General features: G+C 30.9%; 1 protein-coding gene across 1 annotated transcript in view; it reads right to left on the minus strand.

Moving 5' to 3' along the window:
* The window catches only part of LOC145240300 (uncharacterized), an 81,560-nt gene that overhangs the window by 3,829 nt on the left and 54,975 nt on the right, over positions 1–22,756 (minus strand). Inside the window, exons 7-8 of the mRNA XM_080103881.1 lie at positions 17,714–17,768; positions 2,074–2,148 (exon numbers count right to left, since the gene is read on the minus strand). Of these exons, the coding sequence (XP_079960007.1) occupies positions 2,074–2,148; positions 17,714–17,768 (130 nt within the window). The remainder of the gene's footprint in view (positions 1–2,073; positions 2,149–17,713; positions 17,769–22,756) is intronic.

Consider the following 22,756-nt stretch of genomic DNA (forward strand, 5'->3'; position numbering starts at 1 on the left):
AGGATCCAAAGTCGTAGCACTCCTGAAGCAAAGTCTGTGTCTTTTTGAACTTGTGGGTCAGTGACAAGTCCTGCAGCCACACCCAGGATCTGCCAGCGACCATGTGATTGCACCATATGATCACCACACTCTTGAGCATATCCAGGTAACTTTTTGGTGTTGACTTTCAAGCCGACTTTGAAGATGTGAGGTGGCAATGTGGCCTTTCCTTTGAAACCACACCAAAGACCATAACTGTAGCCAGAAACGTTGTTTTCATCACCCTGGGCACGTCCCTGTAATTTGTGGCAATTTTCCTTTTTTGTGTATCCAATTTTAGTTCCAATGTGCATATGGAGGCTGTTGTGAACGAGATCAGTCCCATAGAAATTGAACTGGATTTAAGATTTATTTATTTTTAATTTCGTTTCAAACCTATTGTAATTGTTTAAACCTAACAATGTAGGGTCACTATTAACATTTTAATTGTTTTATTACGTGTATTTATAATTTTATTTGTATTCTTATTTAAAATTAAAAGATTAATACTGATTCTACATCATTAGGATTAAAGAATTATAATGGATGGGAAACAAAATTTAAAAAAAAAAAAATCAATCTTAAATCCATTCCAATTTCTGCAGACCTGCTCTCCATATGTATAATTGAACTTAAGTTGAGCATATATCTGAGGAAGGAAAATATTCCCAAAATATTATATTGTACAGAACTACATTGATACAAGTAAGAATATAATGCAATGTTTTATATATATATATATATATATATATATATATATATAAAAGAATATAATGCAATGTTATAAAAGTATGATATAAAGTTATCTTGTATTTTGGAATTTAGATACTTGATTCTAACTAACCGTGTTTTTTTTTTTACAATACTAAAGCGTCTTTGGCTTCAGTTTGTTAAAAAAAGAAACAACAAATTATCCTGGTTAGGAAGATTGTTATGATGACAACAATCTTAATACATAAAATAATGTAAAAAAGATACATTTTTGCAGTTGAAAATTTGATTTATCTTTCTTACATTATTTTATTTATTATTGGCCATTTTTTATCTCTTCTTCTCTTCTCTATATTAACAATATTTTGTCACCACTTTGCATGTTTTGTGTATATACGCATTTCTCGCCTATACTTAACTTACATATTATTATTATTTTAATTTTACTTTTAATCAAAATTAATTTAACTCATTACGTTCCAGGGTATCTGATTTCTGGGGGGGTTTTTTTACTATTAAGTTGAAATTTTTTTGTAATAACTAAAACTGAGTTAAAATACTCCAATTGAAAGGAAAAAGTTACTTAATTTAATTTAGAAAGCGAAATATTGACTCTATTCTAAATAGGATACTAGATGTGGTATATTTTAAAAAGCAAGAGGTTATACATTCAAGATAAAGTTTACACATTATGCTAAGGAGCAAAGCAGTTCACGCAAAGAGTTATATTGCACTTTTAGTGGCTTACAATTGCAAGACTCATATATACACAGGCGGCAAAAAGAAAGTCTGCACTTGTAATTTTTTCAAAAACTGCAAATTTAAGCTTAATTTAATGTAACTGTTTAAACAAACTATGCCTCATTTGGATGGCCTATAATTCTTCTATAATTTTACCTGTTCATATTTGACTTTTAATTGAAATATTCTAGTGTTCACATCAATTTAAAACAATTTCATGGTAAATACTCGACTGGACTCCAATATATGCCCCCCCCCCCTGCCAAACTTTCACAAAAATATTTCGACTAGTTATAATCATTATATATGATTTTCCCCACTTTCTATCTGTGCCTAAATCTAACCACAGATTCTATGAACAAAGCTTCTTTCCCAGAACTGCTTGCGTGTGAAACACTGTTCCAATGGCCTGCTTCCCAGTTGAATACAACATAACAGCTTTTAAATTCAATGTAAACAAGTTCTTGTTGAGCCATCCCTATAAATAATCAGATTCTACCTAATTTATACTACCACCTTATATTCATGAAACCCTTATCCTCAAGTGGCCTTCGGGCCTTGATAAGTGGTGACTCCCAAGTAAAAAAAAAAAAAGAAACTCACCGCAATTACTGTGGTCACCAATATGTGTATAGCAAACAGCAGGACATCTTGTGTCAAGACAATGTCAAAAACAATCTAAATTACAACGAAACAAAACAAATGAAAAAACATAAATACTCATCGACATATATAGGAAAGGTATCAAGACTTGCATAGAAATCTCTGGAATAAACAAATAGAAATATTTCCCTCATATTCTACCACTTTTTCTACCAAATTTGTATGCTCTATAATTTGTACGCTCTATAATTTCTGTTTTTATTTCAAATGTTGTTGACGTGAAGAAACTGATAAATCTCTAGAAAATCAAGAAAACTGACTATCTGAAAGACCTCAGTGATGGTAATATCAACAATTCATGAGTGCTGTTTCCAACCATTTCCCCAGCTACCAACCAGCCACCCTACTCGCTAAATTTGGCACCCTCTGACTTCCACCTATTTTCAAACATGGAGAAAGATCTGGCAAAATGGTGTTTAATCACAGATGATGGGGACGTTCTGGACATCTACCTACATGACCAACATTCAGAGTTCTATAGTAAGAGGATGGAAGCTCTTCAGCACTGATGGAAGAAGTGTCTGGATTAGAGAGAAGATATATTAAAAATTAAAAGCCAGGAGCATTTGTAATAATTCCCATTTTCTAGGAGTTCAGTATTTTTTACTCACTTCACATATATTGAGACCTAATTTCCAAAGTAGGACAATAAAACAACATTCACAACTATGATCTGTTTGGATTAATATAAAATATGGAACAGCTAGATATCCAAATTTCAATTGGTGATTATTTTTTGATAAATGTTGTGATGATTATAACTGTCATATGTATACTCATAAAAATATGTATTTCACTTGCTTTTAGTGCAGAAGAAAACTAATGTTGTTTAATGCAATTTTTTCTTTTCCTTCTTTTTCTTCCTTATTTCTTTTCTTTTTTCTTATGTTGTGCACTCTACAACTTCATGTTTTTTCACATTGAAAAACATCAACCTTTTAACTTCGGTTTAAAGATCCCTTGAGAGAACATTGGTCATAATGTCCTATACATATAAATAGCAACTTGGAATAAATCGAGATAACTGTCACCAAACTTTAGATTCTGAGTTTTTTGGGGTTTTTTTTTTTTTTGGTGGGGGGAAGAAACATTTTAAAAAATATAGCTTTTTTATATTTTTTTAATTTTTGATTGTAAAATAGTTCTAATCTTATTCAAAATATGTTAGAACCGTAAGCGACTGTTGTGTTGTTTAAACACCACAATAATTTAATTCGCAACTTCTTTGCTTAGTGTGAAGATCAACAAGTAGCAACCTAGCGTTTAGCGCTTAAACGCTAAGCAGGGGAGATAACTATGAATGTTTTGACATTTTAAAAATTATTTTTATAAGAATTATATATAGTAATAATTAAATCATTGTATAAAGTGCTCAGGTGAACTACATCTCACTAAAAGTGCATGTACATGTATATGGAAGGAAGAAGGAGGGGGTCAAGTGTAGTTTTTGGGAATTTCGAAAAGCATAAAGGGCGTAGTATTTCAGCAGACCACAACTGCAACAACAATGCTTCAACAATTCTGATTAAGTAAAAATAGTTTCATAACTTAAACATATAGAGATCAAAACAATGCTCTGGGTTGTTGGTGTCAAGAAAGTTAATAATTTTATGGTGCTTTCTAAGTCAATTATCAGAGATGGGATGAAATATATATTAGTTTGACAAAATATTACTAGATCGGATTCATAATTTAATTAATTTTTCCTTGTGTTGTCTAGTTTGCCTTTGGAATGGACAAAGAGAAAGAAAAAGAAACTAAGACAGATTTATAATCTTTATATTAATGAAATTGAGTGACAACTTCTTGTGTGTGTGTGTGTGTGTGTGTGTGTGTGTGTGTATGTGTGTGTGCATGTGTGTGTGTGTGTGCATGCGTGCACGCATGTGTGTGTGTGTGTGTGTGTGTGTGAGAGCAGTGCGCATGCATGTGTCTTGCCTATGTGTGACTTACAGTTTCTTTTTGCTATTAACCAAATATTTATTGAAACAGCATAAAATAAAACATTTTTTAATCATACTGAAAAATAATGTAATTATGAAATAAAATCTACCAGAATGCATTTCCATTTCTTCATAAACAAGACAACCATTTTAATCTTCTGTTAATAGCTGATAAAAACGAATATGAATTACTTTGTGGCCTTTGTAAATTGAAAAGGCGTTTGGAAGCACTTAAACTGTCAAATAGAAAGTCATTTCTGGCTTTAAAATTCCTAATAATTCCTTGTGTATCTAAAAGATTTAAAGTTTTAGGAGATATTTACATTAAATAAATAATAATAATAATAATAATAATAATAATAATAATAAATAAATAAATAAATAAAATTCTATTAAATACATGTAAATGTATTTGATAGAATAATTAATAGTGTAAAAGAATAATTTTACAAATAGAAACTAAAAAAAATTACTTTAGTAACAAAATTAGTTACATTTTCATAATAATATGATTCAATTAAGAATCTAACAACCAAACAATACTGCATAATTTAATTTAACTTCAAAATATTACTTTAAAAACATAATATGTTAAATAAAAACAAAGCATATTTAAAAACAAAAGTGAAGCAAAGTATAAAATAAAAATGACTCCCAAGTAATGTTAAGTAGGAACAGCTAGTATATATATATATATATATATATATATATATATATATATATATATATATATATATATATATATATATATATAAGTTATGAATATATATTAATGACAAGTAAGCTTTACAGAGGCTTCCGAATTTCATTTCCATAGGGAATCGCTAGGCGAAAATGCATAGAATTCATGTTACCAGATGTTTTCATATATACACATGATGTTTAGTTAGCTAACCAATTAGATTTTTATTTATTATTCCCTTCCATGAATTAATGTTTCCATTAGCCAATGGCAGGGCTTCTTCTTTTAAACAAACGTTCACCAACGTTGCTTCCTCTTTAGTTCTGTTTAGCATTGGAGTGAATGTGCCGAATTAATAGGTGACCTTATTTTAACACGTGTATTTAGAATACATTTTATATTTCTATTTTACTTGTTGGTTTAGTTTAATTTAGTATTTTATTTAATTATTTCATTATATTTTTTTATGTGTTGATAATATTGACAAATGGCCGGTGATAAATTTTAGGTGAGTAATTGTGAAGTATTAAGTACTCAAATAATAATGACTTGTCGGTTTCTTTTCAAAGGAGATGCCAACTTTTGGAAGAAAGGCATCAGGCTAGTTCAAAACAATGACGACTGAATAATTTTGGATAATTTGACTGAACACAAATCAGAAATACATGAACCCCCTTTGTTACGAGACAAACAAAAAACTGACATATAAAATTTTAGGACATGTCACAAAAATATGTTCCCTTGTCATAAAAAGAAATGATGATGCTGCAGAGAAGTACTTCGACTTTCTCAAGAAAGTCTTTTGGTGTTAATTGTGATTGCAAGAATCAAGAATGAAAAAGTAAATTTAGGAAATTTCTGCTATTACTAACCAGCAGAATGTTAACTCTTGATCAAAGGTTCCCTCTATCGAGCTAAAAGACTACTCACACCTGAGAGTATCCTATATATCGACAAAGCCACCATTCGTCCATGCATAGCGTATTGTTGCCACATCTTGGCTAGTGCATCTACCACTAGTCTCTCCCTCTTGGATAGGGTCCAAAAAAGAGTTTTCAATCTAATAGGTCCCACTTTGTCAACTAAGCTCCAACCCCTGTCCCATCACCGCAATATTGCATCTCTGTGCCTGTTTTACAAATATTTTAATGGAATGTGCTCTGACAAACTCGTTGCACTTGTGCCCCTTTGACTTACATATCCCTGACAAACTTGCTTAGAAACAAAATCTCACCCCTTCACTGTTGCCAGAAAGCTTTCTACTCTAATAGTTTCTTCCCTCAAATAGCTAGACTTTGGAATTCACTTCCTGCTGCCTGCTTCCCTGACTGTACTGATATGCAGAAGTTTAAATGTAACGTAAATCAACATCTTGGTATTCTTTCCTTGGCATGGTCCCAAATAGTAGTCCCTTACGTCCAAGTGGTGATATGCCTTGTTAGGGGTGAATGTGAGTAAAAAAAAAAAAAAATATCATGCATATGTACGTAGTGTGATTATGTATAAAAGTGAAATCTGGTTGGTCGGGGTTGAAGACATGTGTGGCATGGAGAGAAATAATATGTGAATGATACGAGGTGCCTTCAATAAGTTTCCAGACATTTTAGTACAGGCATTTAAATTGTTGTGGACTCTTGAAAATTCAGTATGTTATTGCTTTACATTTAATGAGATGACTGACCAGTTTTTATGATTTTCGGTTAAAATGAAAAACTACGGCAGGAATTGGAATACACTCTACTAAAGCCTGATTGTCACAGCTGGTGAATGTCAAAAATGCAATCTGGACGTGAGGACACTTTTAGAAGAATGATATGCAATAAAATTCTGTTTTAAACTTTGAAAAAATGCCACGGAAACGTATGGAATGCTGCAGACTGCTTCTGGATTATCCTTGCATGAATTGAGTATCAGTTTGTGAGTGACATAAGAGATTCAAGGAAATCAGGGAGCCTGTGAGGGATGGTGAGAGGTGTGGGAAGAGTAAGAAAGTTAGAACAGCAGAGTTGATTGGTCAAATAAAGAATTTCATGATAAGTACTGTCGTGTGTCTATCGAGACAATAAGTGCACAGTTTGATGTCAGTGTGGGAACTGTACACACAATTATTTGCGACTAACTGAAGATGCAGATGATATGTATGAAGTTTGTTCCAAGGTTTCTTCATCCTTGTCATAGACTATTTGACTTAGATGGGCACAAGACAGTTCCTCACCCTCCCTATAGTCCAGACCTTGCTCCCTGTGACTTTTGGTTATTCCCTAAGTTCAAGGAAAACCTTAGACACTGTCATTATGAGACAATTGAGGAGATGAAAGAGATTGTGATGAGGGTCATTGACATGCGCACACAAGAGGACTTTCATGCAGCCTTCCAGAAGTTGCTGGAACGGTACAACAAGTGCATTGCAGATGGAGGAGATTACTTTGAAGAGGACTAGACTTTCGTGTGTGTACTGTCAATAAAAGTGTCCATATGAAAAAAAGTTTGGAAACTTGTTTAAGGCAACTCGTAGAAGAGATGTGTAACGTGAGTCTCAAAGACAGACATAGATCTGATGACCTCAGAGGAAGATTAAATCTGTAAAGTATAGGGAGATGTGTGAAAAACAGGAGACTTTGTTGGTTTAGTCACATGGATGAGTGGATGAGAGTTCTTGGCTTAGTAGATGTGGGGCAGTTTAGGTAGCAAGATCAGTTGGCAGAGTAAAGTTAAGGAAAACGTGAAATGAAGTAATAAGGATGGATGTTAGTTTGGAAGTCAACTTCTAAAATCCGTCCAACAGATGGCAGTATGTAACAGACATTAAGCCAATGATGATGCTCATCCTCCTCCTCATCATCATCATCAGCAGCAGCAGCAGCAGCACGAATCAGCAATAAATTTTGCTGCTGAACAAATTTTAAAGATTTATTTTCTAAAATATTTTTTTTTTAATTCGCAAACAATAGACAAAAAAGATGTAAATTTGTAATAAAAACTGTCGTAAATTTTGTAAATAATGTTGCATTTTACAACAATAAAGAAAAGCTTTCATTGGATAATGTTATAAAAAATATTGTAAAATATATTTAAAAAAAAAAAAAAAAAAATGGCCCAAAGAGTATTTATTCATAGAGAAACTTTTACTCCTCATATTTATTTTGTGTTATTATAACTACTCACAAGTCGTCACACAGATCATTATCAGTGTTTACTCACTGAGAATAACCAGTGGTATTCCTTAGAGTATGAGTGACAATAAATCTTCCCAGATTTCCAGTACTCTCTATCTCTTACGATAACTATTGCAAATGCTTTTGCATTATCGCTACAACCGTTTACCATTGATTTCTCGCTGGCAGCTACCATTGGTCTTTACTAAGATTCAGGTGGTAATAATTAGGTCTATGATAACAGTATATTCTTTTCATTGTTTTGACTCTCGAGTATATATCCGACACAATTAATCACCTGAGAACCACATCACCCTACATAAAGTTTCTTTCCTTCTTGTTAATTATTATGACATCTGTGGTCTTCTTGTTTTGATGAGTTCATCTGTTCCAGAAGAATTTATGTTTTTCATTTTCCAATACTGTCTTTAGTTTGTGTCTCTAACATTTGTCTGGATGTTCAAACTGCAGTCGTTTGCATAGTTCCAAGTGTATTGCTTTTCTTGTGCAGTTATGTCTGTTCTTATTTTCTTTTGGGGTTAGTTTTCTGCATTCACTTATTATGTGATTTACCGTTTTATCTCTTTGTCCATAGAGTCTATGTTTACTGTTTTCCAGAGTTTTATCTATTTTAGCTTTGATGTAGTTAGTTCTAATTGCATTGTTCTGTGCAGCTGTCAGTAATGATTCTGTTTCTCTGTATAAGTGACCTTTACTTAGTCATGACAATCTCTTCTCTTGTTATTCTTAAGAATCATCCATGTAACTGATTCTCACGCCGATTTTCCTTGCCTTTTTGTTTCTGGTTTCGCTGCCTCCTGAATTATTCATTTTAACAGTGTTGCTTGCTACAGTAATTAGTCTGTTTGTGTTCATAGTTATGTATTTTTCCAAATCTTTTTTTCGTCTCGTACAAACAGTTTTCTATACTTACTAGTGTTTTTCCTACTTCATTCCTTTTCATGTATGTTACTATCAAAGCCAAAAGTAACTTGAGAATAAAGGCTAATGAAATGAATAGATTTTTGATTTAATGATGAAGAACATTATGAGAAGATTGAAATTATCATTGGAAGTTTGGTTGGTCTTAAGGACGGTTTATGATCAAGTATTGATTGATGATCGATTTGCATAATTTTTTGATATTACTTTTCTGATATAAAAACAACAACAAACTGTTTGCATATTTTTGTACCGTTTTATATTTTGCAGATAAAACATATAAATTGCCAATAAAAATAAATGTTAGAATGTGGTTATATATATATATATATATATATATATATATATATATATATATATATATATATATATATATATATATATATATACAGGGTGACCTGAAAGTAACTACCTATTCTAAAGTAACTATAATTTATTCAAATGTTTCTCAATTTTTTAGTGTAATTAAATTTTAAATAAAAGTCCATATAATATATTTTCTTCTCATATTCATTAATTGTAGAAATTATACTTCGAAAATATATTATAGTTACTTTAGAATAGATAATGACTTTTAGATCACCCTGTATATATATATATATATATATATATATATATATATATATATATAAACGGGATTAGAACAGCAGTCTAAAGAGCAGAGTGTATTTAAATGTAATAGTAAAATCACTAATGTAATTAAAATACAGTGCTCATTGTAATGTAGATATATAATAAGCTCAATAGGCATATATACCCTAGAGCTATTTTAATATTTAGTAAGATGATTATAATTAAAATCAAAAATTAAAAATCGGTTTCATAAGGAGGAACAAAACAAAGTTTGTACATTTCAACATTTTCAAGCATTCATAAGCTACATTTACCATCCAAATGAATGCTTTGACGATGATACTTACGAATTTTAAAAGGCGAACCATTATAAGGCATATATATCTTTGTTAAATTTTCTTAAAAACATCTTATTTTAACCTTACATTTAAATCCAATTTAACTTTATGATTTTATTCTAATTTTTATTTTCAATTTATCTTACTTTGTTTATCAACATCAAAAAAGTAAATATTTTCTTTTATATTTAAATATTTTCCAAATACAGCTGCCTTACTAAAAAAAATACTAGGTTTATTTTTAGTATTCTTAAAAAAACCCACCCAATATCTTTACTGATGAGGAGATTTTGTTTAAAAAAACTATGTGTTAAAATTATTGTCCATGACTTAGTGTCTATCTCAATAAAAACATCGTTTCTGAAACGATCGTACAATCTATTGATTTTGTTTTGTTCCTCCTTATGAAACCGATTTTTAATTTTTCATTTTAATTATAAACAACCAATCATCTTACTATATATATATATATATATATATATATATATATATATATATATATATATATATATGTGTGTGTGTGTGTAGCCGAATGGATACAGTCTTTGTTAATCAAGGCAGAGATGGCTTGTGTTGCCGGGTTCGAATCTATCGACTGGTGTTAATCGTGGCACCCTGCACTGAAGATTCCCAAAAGGATGAAACATTGGTGTCTGTAGGTATTTAATTATTATACTAAATAATTATATCAGCCCCTTTAAGAAACTCGTTTCTTATCGTTGAGCACTTTCAGTTAAATTAAGTCGGTCAATTTAGCTCTTATGCATAGATCATCGTATAACGATTAGATCACTCTGACTTATGTAAAAAACATTTAAAAATAAAATGATTAAATTCAATGTTATTTCACGCGGTTAATGGTAGCCGAATGGATACGGTCTTTGCTAATCAAGCTAAAGAGGGTTCGAATCTATCGACTGGTGTTAATCGTGACACCCTGCACTGAAGATGCACAAAAGGACGAAACACTCATGTCTGTAGATATTTTAATTATTATAGTAAATAATTATATATATATATAGCCGCACTGATGAGCTGTGATACAGCGAAACAATACTGTATGTGGATGAATATATATATATATATATATATATATATATATATATATATTGAAATAGAGACACAGCTATTATCGTATTAGAGATGTGAGATAGTCACTATAAGACGAGCCTTGACTGTGCCCTGCTTAGTTTCAAACGGTAATTATGCTTGCTATTTGGTTCATATGCAGGATGAGAGGGTGGGTAGAGGCAGAGGAGATGAAGTTGAATATGATGAGAAGAACAACAGAGGAAATAAGGTCCAAAAATGTTGACTTGTCTTTTTTTTTTCTTTTTTTTTTTTGGTCTTTTTTTAAATCTATGATGCTGCAAGGTTATTGGCTGGAATGTTGGTTACTCCCTTTCTAGAACGGAAGAGAAGCGTGGGGTGGGGGTCGTTCAACTGACTCAAATATGCACACCGTAAATTACGTTGAATTCTTTAGATTACTCTTTCATTTTTTTTTTTTTTTTTTTTTTCAGTTTAAATATAGATCAAACATTACAAGGGTATATTCTTACTCTCAAAGGTATAAAATTCCATTCCTGCCATCTCAAATATCATATCAACAAGTAGAAGTCAACAACAACAACAAAAATGTCCAAATAAAAATGGAATATTTACCGAATGGCATCATTTACAAAACACATTTCAAAAGTTGTTTGGCTAGCACCCAAGCATATTTCATTAAAGAAAAGTATTTTTTATTTATTTATTTTTTTTTTTTGCAGAATATTTAATATTTACAGCAAGAATTCGTCCCCCTACCACCGCTACAGAAAATGTTATTCTCTTTCTCTGTGTATCAAGAACCAAACGGAATTTCCTGAACTAAGTTTCTTTCCAAGAACACTCCCATCTTTGGAACACGAAGTTGTAAAGGAAACAACACTTTTTTATATTCCTCAACTAAAATATGAGTTATTCCCCTTGCTGATTTAGATGTTTTTTTTTTTTTTTCAGTTATAATTAAAAAATGTTTTCATATTATCAGTTTTCTAGTCGAGGCTACATAATTTTTGTTTCAAATAAACTGTATCTGATTCATTAATCAATCAAATGCTAGTCCACCACATTGTAATTGCTAAACATCTTTCTGACCAACAGTATGGATTAAAGCAAGCCCATTCAACGGTGGCTATTTTGATGGTCATCTTTGAATGCATATACCATGCATCGGATAAGATAAGGGGAGCTAAGAAAGTATCCCTTGATATACCAAAACTTTTAACAAGGTTTGGGATAATGGGGTTCTTATGAAAATTAAATCATATGATATTTTTGGATGAATATTTAATATGATTTGATACTTCCTAGACTAGAGAAAAAATCCTGCTTGTCCTTGATGACCATATATTCAAACAACATGATACTAATGCGAGTGCGTTTCAGGGAGTCGATTGTTGGACCTTTATTATTCCTGATATTCATAAACAACCTCCCTAAGAAAAATGTGTCCGAGATGGGTATATTTGCTGAAAATACCATGCTCTATAACAGACATGATAGGAAAATGGATGTACAGATATCCAAGAAGCATGACACAAAGATGATGATGTCATCAGCAAATGCGGAGATTCTGGCTCTCGATCCACCAGGCAAAGTAATCCCATGCAGAACCAGACTTGCCTCCCCACACCTTAGCTTGCAAAGTAGCGGATTTAACACAAGGATATAAAGCAAACTGGTCAACAGACAGCCTTGATGCACCGACCGAGAGATGGCAAAGGAGTTTGAGTACTTTCCGTTAACCTGTACACTTGCCGTTGGTGCGCAATACCATACAGAAATCCATTTGTGGAAATCCGGTTTAAAACCGGCAGTTTCTAAAACAGATTCTAGGCAGTGATGGTGGACTCTATCGAAAGCTTTGAACTGATCCAAATTGATCAGTGCGGCTTCTGTGTTGACTTCTATCCCTCTAAGATCGTACAGATCAGGTGCAAGTTGTTTTGAATCGATCTCCTCTAAACGACATAGTTCTGCTCGTATTCAGTCAAGTTGCTGATAACCTGCAGCCAATTTGATAGGACCTTAGCTAAAATCTTTAGCTCTGTGTTTAACAGAGTTATGGGCTTGTAGACGTATAGCTCTTTCTTGCTTTGCTTGTCCTTCTTCCTCAGCAATATGATCACTCTTGTGGTAACTTGACCCAAGATGGAACTCTCATCAAATCAATGAAAAGGGCAATTTGATTTGCTGCTGTTGATACTGCTGGTGTCTTCTTCAACTCCCTGGACTTGACAATTGACCAAGTAGTTGGAGTTGGTGGTCTCTTGACCCTTGAGCTGAATTGACTTTTTCTGATTTCCTTTAAAACGAGCCTTACTACAATGAACATGCCTAGGTCACAATCAATCAGCTATAATTAACTGATGACCAAATTTGTTGCCATCAAAAATATCTGGGATATTGCTTGATAGTATTTAAGTAGTTTTTAGTGATGCTTTTCGAAATGACAGAAAAAAAATTTATTTATTCATTTATTTGTGGACTGTTATCTTCATGTTCATAATTGTTACTTCACAACGTTTTGGCCAACTATTCCTCTAGCCTTCGTCAGAGAAATAGTTGGCCAAAACATTTTGAAACAACAACTATAAAAATGAGGATAACAGTCTACAACTAAATAAATAAATATACAGATTGCTCATCTTAAAGGATTCCAATAAAAAAATAAGGAAAAGGTTTGTTTGAAACTAACGTTTTAATAGAAACAAACTGAGCGCTAACCTTATACTATGGGAAATGGCTGTTTTCTGGTTTCTGGGTTGGAATCCATCCATCTAACACTTATTGTTGGCTAGTTTTTGGCCTTGAAGTGATATTTTTAGCTTCTTACGTCAAGTGGCTTTATGCCTTATCCGAAGCGATTTCCATAAACCAAAAAGAAACATCCAATAACATCGTAGAACAATATTGATTAAAAATTTGCTAGTCAAAGTTTGATATCTCAGGTTACATGCTATAGGATAAGGAAGTAGACAATCAAAAGCTAAAGAGCGATTAAACTCACCTGAAAGACCTAAAAACATATACCCAACAGCTCACCCCGTGCTTTTGGTTGGGGTAGTCAAGGCAGAGGGAAATCTTCAATGACTCACATACAAGCTTTCTGCATCTTGTGTACACATTCTTACACACTAGCGAGAGTCAAAAAAACAGGAATGAATTGCTACTCACAGCTATACACCCACTAACAAGAACAAGGTAAACCAACACACATCCATAATGCCATGTCACCAAATACGCACATACATATATTACTTATATACATATATTATTATGTACTCACATACATATATTATTCACACTATAAACATTTACTGATTGAAAATAAATTTTATATTCTTATAAAATTGTAGACATGTTAACTCAAAGTATTTTCAACCAATGAGAATCGTTTGAAACCCAGAAAGTAATACGTCTATGTTTAAGTTACTATGAACTTAGAAACTCCTAAAAGACCTGATTTTCTCCAGAATTCTCAAACTGGCTGCAGTACCACAGGATCTCAATAATATATGCTCAACCCCCTCCCCCAGGCCTTTGAAGGCCAGAGTGGGTAAGTTGTAAAGGAAAGGACTCAATGACTCACATATTAGTTTTCTTCATCTTGCGCACACATTCTTACACACTAGCGAGAGTCAGACAAACAAACGAATTGCTACTCGCTATTTGACACGCACTAACAAGATCAAGGTAAACGAACACACATACACAATACCACGTCACCAAATACTAATTTACATAAATGAATGATTACTGGTTGAAAATAACTTTTATATTCTTATAAAATTTTAGCAACAAATATGTTTATATATATACATACATTATTCACACCAGAAGCATATTGATGTAATGTATACATCTCTAAGCTATATGAGTACTTACTCAAATTGATTCACCAAACATAAATTTGCATAAATGAGCATTTATCCACTGAAAATAATTTTTACATTCGTATAAAAATTTAGATATAGAATGTTTTTGTTTAAAATTTCGTTTTTCTCAATTCTTCATTTACAAAGCTATGTTTCTGTTTTTAGTTAGCACTTGCTAATTGGTGACCCTTCTATTTTCTTAATGTTTCATTTATTTCCATTTTAATATGCATGCACAGCCGTATATATCCTTCATTTTATTCCTTCTCCATAACATAATGTTATGTTGTTAGTTTACCGGAAAACACCGGAAAGTATTAAAATGGCCGATTATTATGATGAAATTATAAAAGTCGATTATTATGATTGGTAAAAGTATAATTGTTAGATAGAAAAATGTTATCAAAGTGAAATAGTTATTTACTGTTGAAGTGTTTACATTAAATAGTTTTCATTTACAAAATTCTGTTTATGCTTTGAGTTAGCACTTGCTAACTAGTGACCTTTCTATTTGTTCAATGTTTCATTTATTTAAGTTTTTGTATGCATGCCTGCATATATATCATTCATTTTGTGTCCTTGCTATAACATAACTTTTAGAACAATTTATATTAATCGTTAATGTGGTTCTTAACAATACACAAAGATGCTATCGTTTTCTAAAATGGACACACCACAACCAGACACTTTATTTTCAATGTGTAGGCAAAATGAATGCACACATATACAAGGCAATGGCTGAAGCTTCAGAAAATAACTTTCAGTCGATAATGGAGCAGGGTAAAAAAATTAATGTTTGTGAGACAAAGTTTAAGAAACGTTTCCAACCACCACTTGTCATTGCTGATAGTACCCTACCTGAAAGTCCATCATTCAACCCTCTCGGCCTAACATTCACAGGTAAAATGAATTGGGATAATTGTTTTTATTACATTTTCACATTTTCACCCCAAACAAGGCACATTGCTACTTTGTTGTAGAGGGCTACTATCAGGGACATAGGCATCAGGGGTACTGTGCAGGGAGTTGGGCAGCAAGATGTCGGTTCATGTTGCACTTGAACTTCTGCATGTCAGTACAATTGGGGAAGCAGGGACCCGGAAAGGAATTCCAAAGTCTAGTGGTTCTGGGGAAGAAACTACTGGATGAGAAGGCTCTCTTACATCTAGGGATCTCTACTGTGAAGGGGTGTGATTTAGCTACTTGTCGGGTTTGTCGGGGGTATTTATGTCGAGGGGGCACAAGTGCTTGCAGTTCGTCAGAGCATTCACCGTTAAAGTACTTGTAGAACAGGTAGAGGGATGCGACATTTCGCCGATGGGACAGAGGCTGAAGTTTAGATGACAGTTCAGGACCTATCAGATTGGTGAACCTTGTCTAGGAGCGAGAGACTAGTGGCAGATGCATATACAAATCTGCTATAAAGGAACTGAGCTCTTTCGACTGGGCTAGAAAACCTCTCACATCTGCCAGTATCCTATATCTTTCCAAAGTCACCATTCATCCATCCATAGAGTATTATTGCATCTAATCTAGTGTACCAACTATTAATTCCTCCATCTTAGACAAGGTGCAAAACTGAGCCTCTAATCTAATAAGTCTACCAAACTCCAGCCTCTGTCCCTGCAACATGGACGTTACATTTAAACCATGTTCATTACAATTCAAACCTCTCTCAGATTCCCATGTCGTCCGGCACCGCCAAAAAAGAACAAACAAACAAAAATAAATATATCCGACTCCGCTTTTTTTTTCTTTTTTAACACAAGTCGTTTATGAACGTTTTTCTTTCTCCCCTACTAGACATCAGCTTAAAACTTTCTTGCTTCTGCTCTGCTACACGCTGGCCATAGACAGCCATTTCTTATACATCCATCTTTTTCGATCGCACTCTTTTTTCTCCTGACCACGTGGTGTCCCTTTTTTTTTTTCTTCTTTTGCAAGCTCGTGCACACTTTCTAATTTGCATATGTTTTTTTTTTCCAGCTCCTGCTGCTAATATCCTCACAAGCCAGCTATCTTACAGCTACTGCTGATATTTCCCCACATGCTCATACACGCTCTGTTGCATCCCATCGCTACAATGTTACCTCTGTGGCCCCTCAACATAAATACCCTCAAACAGCACGTCAATCTGCAAAATCATACTTCTTCCCTTCACTGCAGATGTCCTCAAATGCCCGAAAAATTTCTATTCTAATAGTTAATTTCCTTGAACTACTTGTCTTTGGAATTCCCTCCTTGTTTCCTATTTCCATGATGGTACCAACATGCAGAAATTTACATGTAATGTGAAAAAAAAAAGAAGAAAAACATTTCTCTACTCAACTCCCCACTTAGGATGCTATTATAAGTTTGGCTCCTAATTCTCATTAGCCTCTTATCTCTCAGTGACAATGTAGTTTGTTTTATTTGGGGGGGGGTAGGCAGAGGGGAATACAAGTAAATAATACCTCAGTAGGAAGTCAGAAAACAGCACAGCTGCCATTATTTTCCGAATTACTGAAGCATCAAACAAACTGCCTGCATTCATTTACAACTATCATGCTTTCCAAAATCCGCAAAAACTATATCTGATACTGCATACACATGCACACATGTGCATCATACTTTACACATTTCAGGCAGTACAAATGCACTTTTGATGAATTTTTATGTACTTGAGCAATGTACATGATCATTTTCTTATCCTCATTATCTAGTATATCTAATTATCTTGTCAGATCTTCAAAGTCAGATCCAAATAACATTTAAACTGACAAATCAAACTTTGTTTCTGACTAGCCAAATTTCATTTGTTATTGTTGTAGCATGTTATTTGGAATATAATAACATACCAACTACAATTAATTTTTTTTTAATTACTTAGTTCAGTCCAGACGACTGCTAATATGAAACATTTATAAATCATGCATATATACAGCTTATACAGCGTATATTAATATTAAATACCTAGTGAGATTAATTAGGATATTTTTGTCTTAATGGGAAAATCAAAATTAAGAAAATCAACTTCATTTACCTCATCTGTATATTTGCTATAGTTACAACAAATCGGGGAGTAGATCAGTTCCAGACTGTTAAGAAAATAAAAAAAGAGAAAAAGAAAGTGTGAATATCATTATCATCATCATCACCACCACCACCACCACCACCACCACCACCACCACCAATTTTATTATTGTATTTCCCTTAATCAGGGGTTTGACATTTTTTGACAATTGGCAATCTTATTAGTGATTTTGAGAATTAATTCCGTTCAAATTCTGCTGTCTAAGATCATTGTTAATAATTTGCATCCAATTATTTTTGTGTCATGTAACTTTCATGCGACCCATAACTTGAAGGGTGAATCATGCCTGTTCAGGTGACCAAACCAGCGTAGCTGACTAATCATCAGCAGTTTGTCAAACTTTGGTATATTCAGCCTTGCTCACAGGGTACCAGAGCTGATATACCTGGTCTGATCTTAACCAGTATTGCATATCTTGATAAAATCAATTGTAAAATTATTGAATTTTTAATAAAATATATTTAAATATATCCATCCAACATATAGTAAATGGGCTCTTATGCACATAGATCTCTGATGTAGTAAGCAGATTTTCCTATCGCACGGGCTGGCACCAGAATGGTGAGAATTCAAAACAAAAAACTCCAAAATATTCTCATATTAGTTTGGAGTAACCATCTTCTATCCATCAACTCCCCAGAAGGCAGACTGAGGGAATGGCTTTCACATACCTGCTTTCGAATAACCAATTGTTATTTCATTCTAAATGTGGGGATGTCCTAGTCAAACATGTCTCCATGAAATGCATCAGATGTCTGTCATAAAAGAATGAACTTGCAAGGGTGCCTGACAAACAAATTGATTTTCGAGTGAGAAGTATTGACCTTGGCCGGTACCTCACTTACAAGTTGTATCTTGATAAAACACACATGCCTTTAGTCTGTAACAGGTTACCGTTAGAAAGGGCATCCAGCTCAAAAGTCCTACTACAATTCTTACTATGAGTAAATTCCGGGGACTAGAAACGGTTGAAGGTGTTGTTTCCGGTAGGGGTGGAGGTGGGCCATTCTATCTGATCATTATGCAAAACGTTACTTGTACACTTTGATTTCAATTGTATCTTTCTGTTTTTCCCATTTTTTTATTGCAAGATTTGTTGGGGGGGGGGGTCGTTCCATTTTTTTTTAATTGCAAGATTCGTTTTTTTTTTTCATTCCATTGTTTTTTCATAGCAAGATTCATTTTTTTTTCGCTCCATTTTTTTTATTTTCAGGGAGACAAGAATGGATCAATTTCTAAGATGCATTCATTAAATCAAAACGAAAATTACAAGTCACAATATAAGCAGTATGAAAGCAGAACAAATGGACTTGTCATAGTACTATTTCAAAGCAACGTGTCACTGACTAATGTGATGGACAGAATCTATTATAAACCCATAAGTAAAATAAATCCATCCAAGCTGTCTTTAGTGATGAAAAATCTATTTCAAAACTAAATATCTAATAATAAACTAACAAATAGAACTAGTGTCGGAAATTTATCTTTTTCAGATAAATTCGACGAGAAGCGAAAAGTCTGCACAAAAAATAAAGAATAAAATAAAAAAGGGAGGAGTAAACGAATAAAGTAGACAGAGGTTTTGTTTTAAAATGAAAAAAGGATTTTATTTACAAAATAGGTTGCAAATTTTTCCCTTTGCAGGCATTCAAATACAAAAAAAAAACGCCAAGTAACAAAAAATAGCGCACAAAAAACAAACTGGTTCATAAGTTGTAAATGCTGTGCTACGAACACATACCATAGAATGAAAAATTACCAACGAGTACTTCTCAAAATATGCGCACAATAAATTTGATAAATTTTAAGGAACGTACTCACAAGGTTGAAGATATACTGTACAGTCCTTTGCCTTCTTTTCCAGTTTAAAATTGCTCCTAATTTCTTTCTCTCAAAATACATGCATACCATTGCCGCGTATATAAAAAAATTGTAAGGAAGTATTCGCCTCGCTGTGACCGGTATTTCCTTCTTGCTGGGTTGTACGTCCAGAAGGAAAGGCTCAAGAATCCTCATCTACAGTAGGCAATGAAGCATGCATCCACTCTCCTTGGTGGCAGGATTCGAAAAGAAAGATGTTCACGTTGGTTTCAGTAACATCATTTAAGGAGCTAGCCTTGCTTTTTATTAAAAATTAAAAGTGTATATGTATATCAAATTGTACGAAATTAAGTTCAATAAAAGTATAAAATACAAAAAATAAAATATATGAACTAAAATAAAAATATAACAAATATATATATGGGGATACACAATTGTTGGTACAAAGAAATATTCCAACACAAGTGCATTATGGCATTGTCTTTTAATATGTTTTTTTTTATTTATTTAAAAAGAACTACTACTGCTTATTTATTATTTATATATGTTTTTTTTGCTTATTTATTATTTATATATGTTTTTTTGCTTATTTATTATTTATATATGTTTTTTTTGCTTATTTATTATTTATATATGTTTTTTGCTTATTTATTATTTATATATGTATTTTTGCTTATTTATTATTTATATATGTTTTTTTGCTTATTTATTATTTATATATGTTTTTTTGCTTATTTATTATTTATATATGTTTTTTTTTGCTTATTTATTATTTATATATGTTTTTTTGCTTATTTATAATTTATGTATGTTTTTTTTGCTTATTTATTATTTATATATGTTTTTTTTGCTTATTTATTATTTATATATGCTTTTTTGCTTATTTATTATTTATATATGTTTTTTGCTTATTTATTATTTATATATGTTTTTTTTGCTTATTTATTATTTATATATGTTTTTTGCTTATTTATTATTTATATATGTTTTTTTTGCTTATTTATTATTTATATATGTTTTTTTTGCTTATTTATTATTTATATATGTTTTTTGCTTATTTATTATTTATATATGTTTTTTTGCTTATTTATTATTCATATATGTTTTTTTGCTTATTTATTATTTATATATGTTTTTTTGCTTATTTATTATTTATATATGTTTTTTGCTTATTATTTATATATGTTTTTTTTTTGCTTATTTATTATTTATGTATGTTTTTTTTGCTTATTTATTATTTATATATGTTTCTTTGCTTATTTATTATTTATATATGTTTTTTTGCTTATTTATTATTTATATGTTTTTTTGCTTATTTATTATTTATATATGTTTTTTTTTGCTTATTTATTATTTATATATGTTTTTTTGCTTATTTATTATTCATATATGTTTTTTGCTTATTTATTATTTATATATGTTTTTTACTTATTTATTATTTATATATGTTTTTTTGCTCATTTATTATTTATATATGTTTTTTTGCTTATTTATTATTTATATATGTTTTATTTGCTTATTTATAATTTATGTATGTTTTTTTGCTTATTTATTATTTATATATGTTTTTTTTTGCTTATTTATTATTTATATATGTTTTTTATATATTATTTATATATGTTTTTTATATATTATTTATATATGTTTTTTGCTTATATATATATTTATATATGTTTTTTTTGCTTATTTATTATTTATTTATGTTGTTTTTTGCTTATTTATTATTCATATATGTTTTTTTTGCTTATTTATTATTTATATATTTTTTTTTGCTTATTTATTATTTATATATGTTTTTTTGCTTATTTATTATTTATATATGTTTTTTTTGCTTATTTATTATTTATATATGTTTTTTTGCTTATTTTTTATTTATATATGTTTTTTTGCTTATTTATTATTCATATATGTTTTTTTTGCTTATTTATTATTTATATATGTTTTTTTGCTTATTTATTATTTATATATGTTTTTTTTTGTTTATTTATTATTTATATATGTTTTTTTGCTTATTTATTATTTATATATGTTTTTTTTGCTTTTTTTCTTTATTTTTTGTGCAGACTTTTCGCTTCTCGTCGAATTTATCTGAAAAGGATAAATTTCCGACAGTAGTTCTATTTGTTAGTTTATTAAAAAGCATATATAAATAATAAATAAGCAAAAAAAAAACATATATAAATAATAAATAAGCAAAAAAAACATATAAATAATAAATAAGCAAAAAAACATATATAAATAATAAATAAGCAAAAAAAACATACATAAATAATAAATAAGCAAAAAAACATATATAAATAATAAATAAGCAAAAAAAAACATATATAAATAATAAATAAGCAAAAAAACATATATAAATAATAAATAAGCAAAAAAACATATATAAATAATAAATAAGCAAAAAAACATATATAAATAATAAATAAGCAAAAAAACATATATAAATAATAAATAAGCAAAAAACATATATAAATAATAAATAAGCAAAAAAAAACATATAAATAATAAATAAGCAAAAAAACATATATAAATAATAAATAAGCAAAAAAAAACATATTTAAATAATAAATAAGCAAAAAAAACATATATAAATAATAAATAAGCAGTAGTAGTTCTTTTTAAATAAATAAAAAAAAACATATTAAAAGACAATGCCATAATGCACTTGTGTTGGAATATTTCTTTGTACCAACAATTGTGTATCCCCATATATATATTTGTTATATTTTTATTTTAGTTCATATATTTTATTTTTTGTATTTTATACTTTTATTGAACTTAATTTCGTACATTTTGATATACATATACACTTTTAATTTTTAATAAAAAGCAAGGCTAGCTCCTTAAATGATGTTACTGAAACCAACGTGAACATCTTTCTTTTCGAATCCTGCCACCAAGGAGAGTGGATGCATGCTTCATTGCCAACTGTAGATGAGGATTCTTGACCCTTTCCTTCTGGACGTACAACCCAGCAAGAAGGAAATACCGGTCACAGCGAGGCGAATACTTCCTTACAATTTTTTTATATACGCGGCAATGGTATGCATGTATTTTGAGAGAAAGAAATTAGGAGCAATTTTAAACTGGAAAAAAAAGGCAAAGGACTGTACAGTATATCTTCAACCTTGTGAGTACGTTCCTTAAAATTTATCAAATTTATTGTGCGCA

This window comes from Euprymna scolopes, chromosome 19, assembly GCF_053919585.1.
Source record: "Euprymna scolopes isolate OS-2025 chromosome 19, ASM5391958v1, whole genome shotgun sequence".
NCBI classification, from domain to species: Eukaryota; Metazoa; Mollusca; class Cephalopoda; order Sepiida; family Sepiolidae; genus Euprymna; species Euprymna scolopes.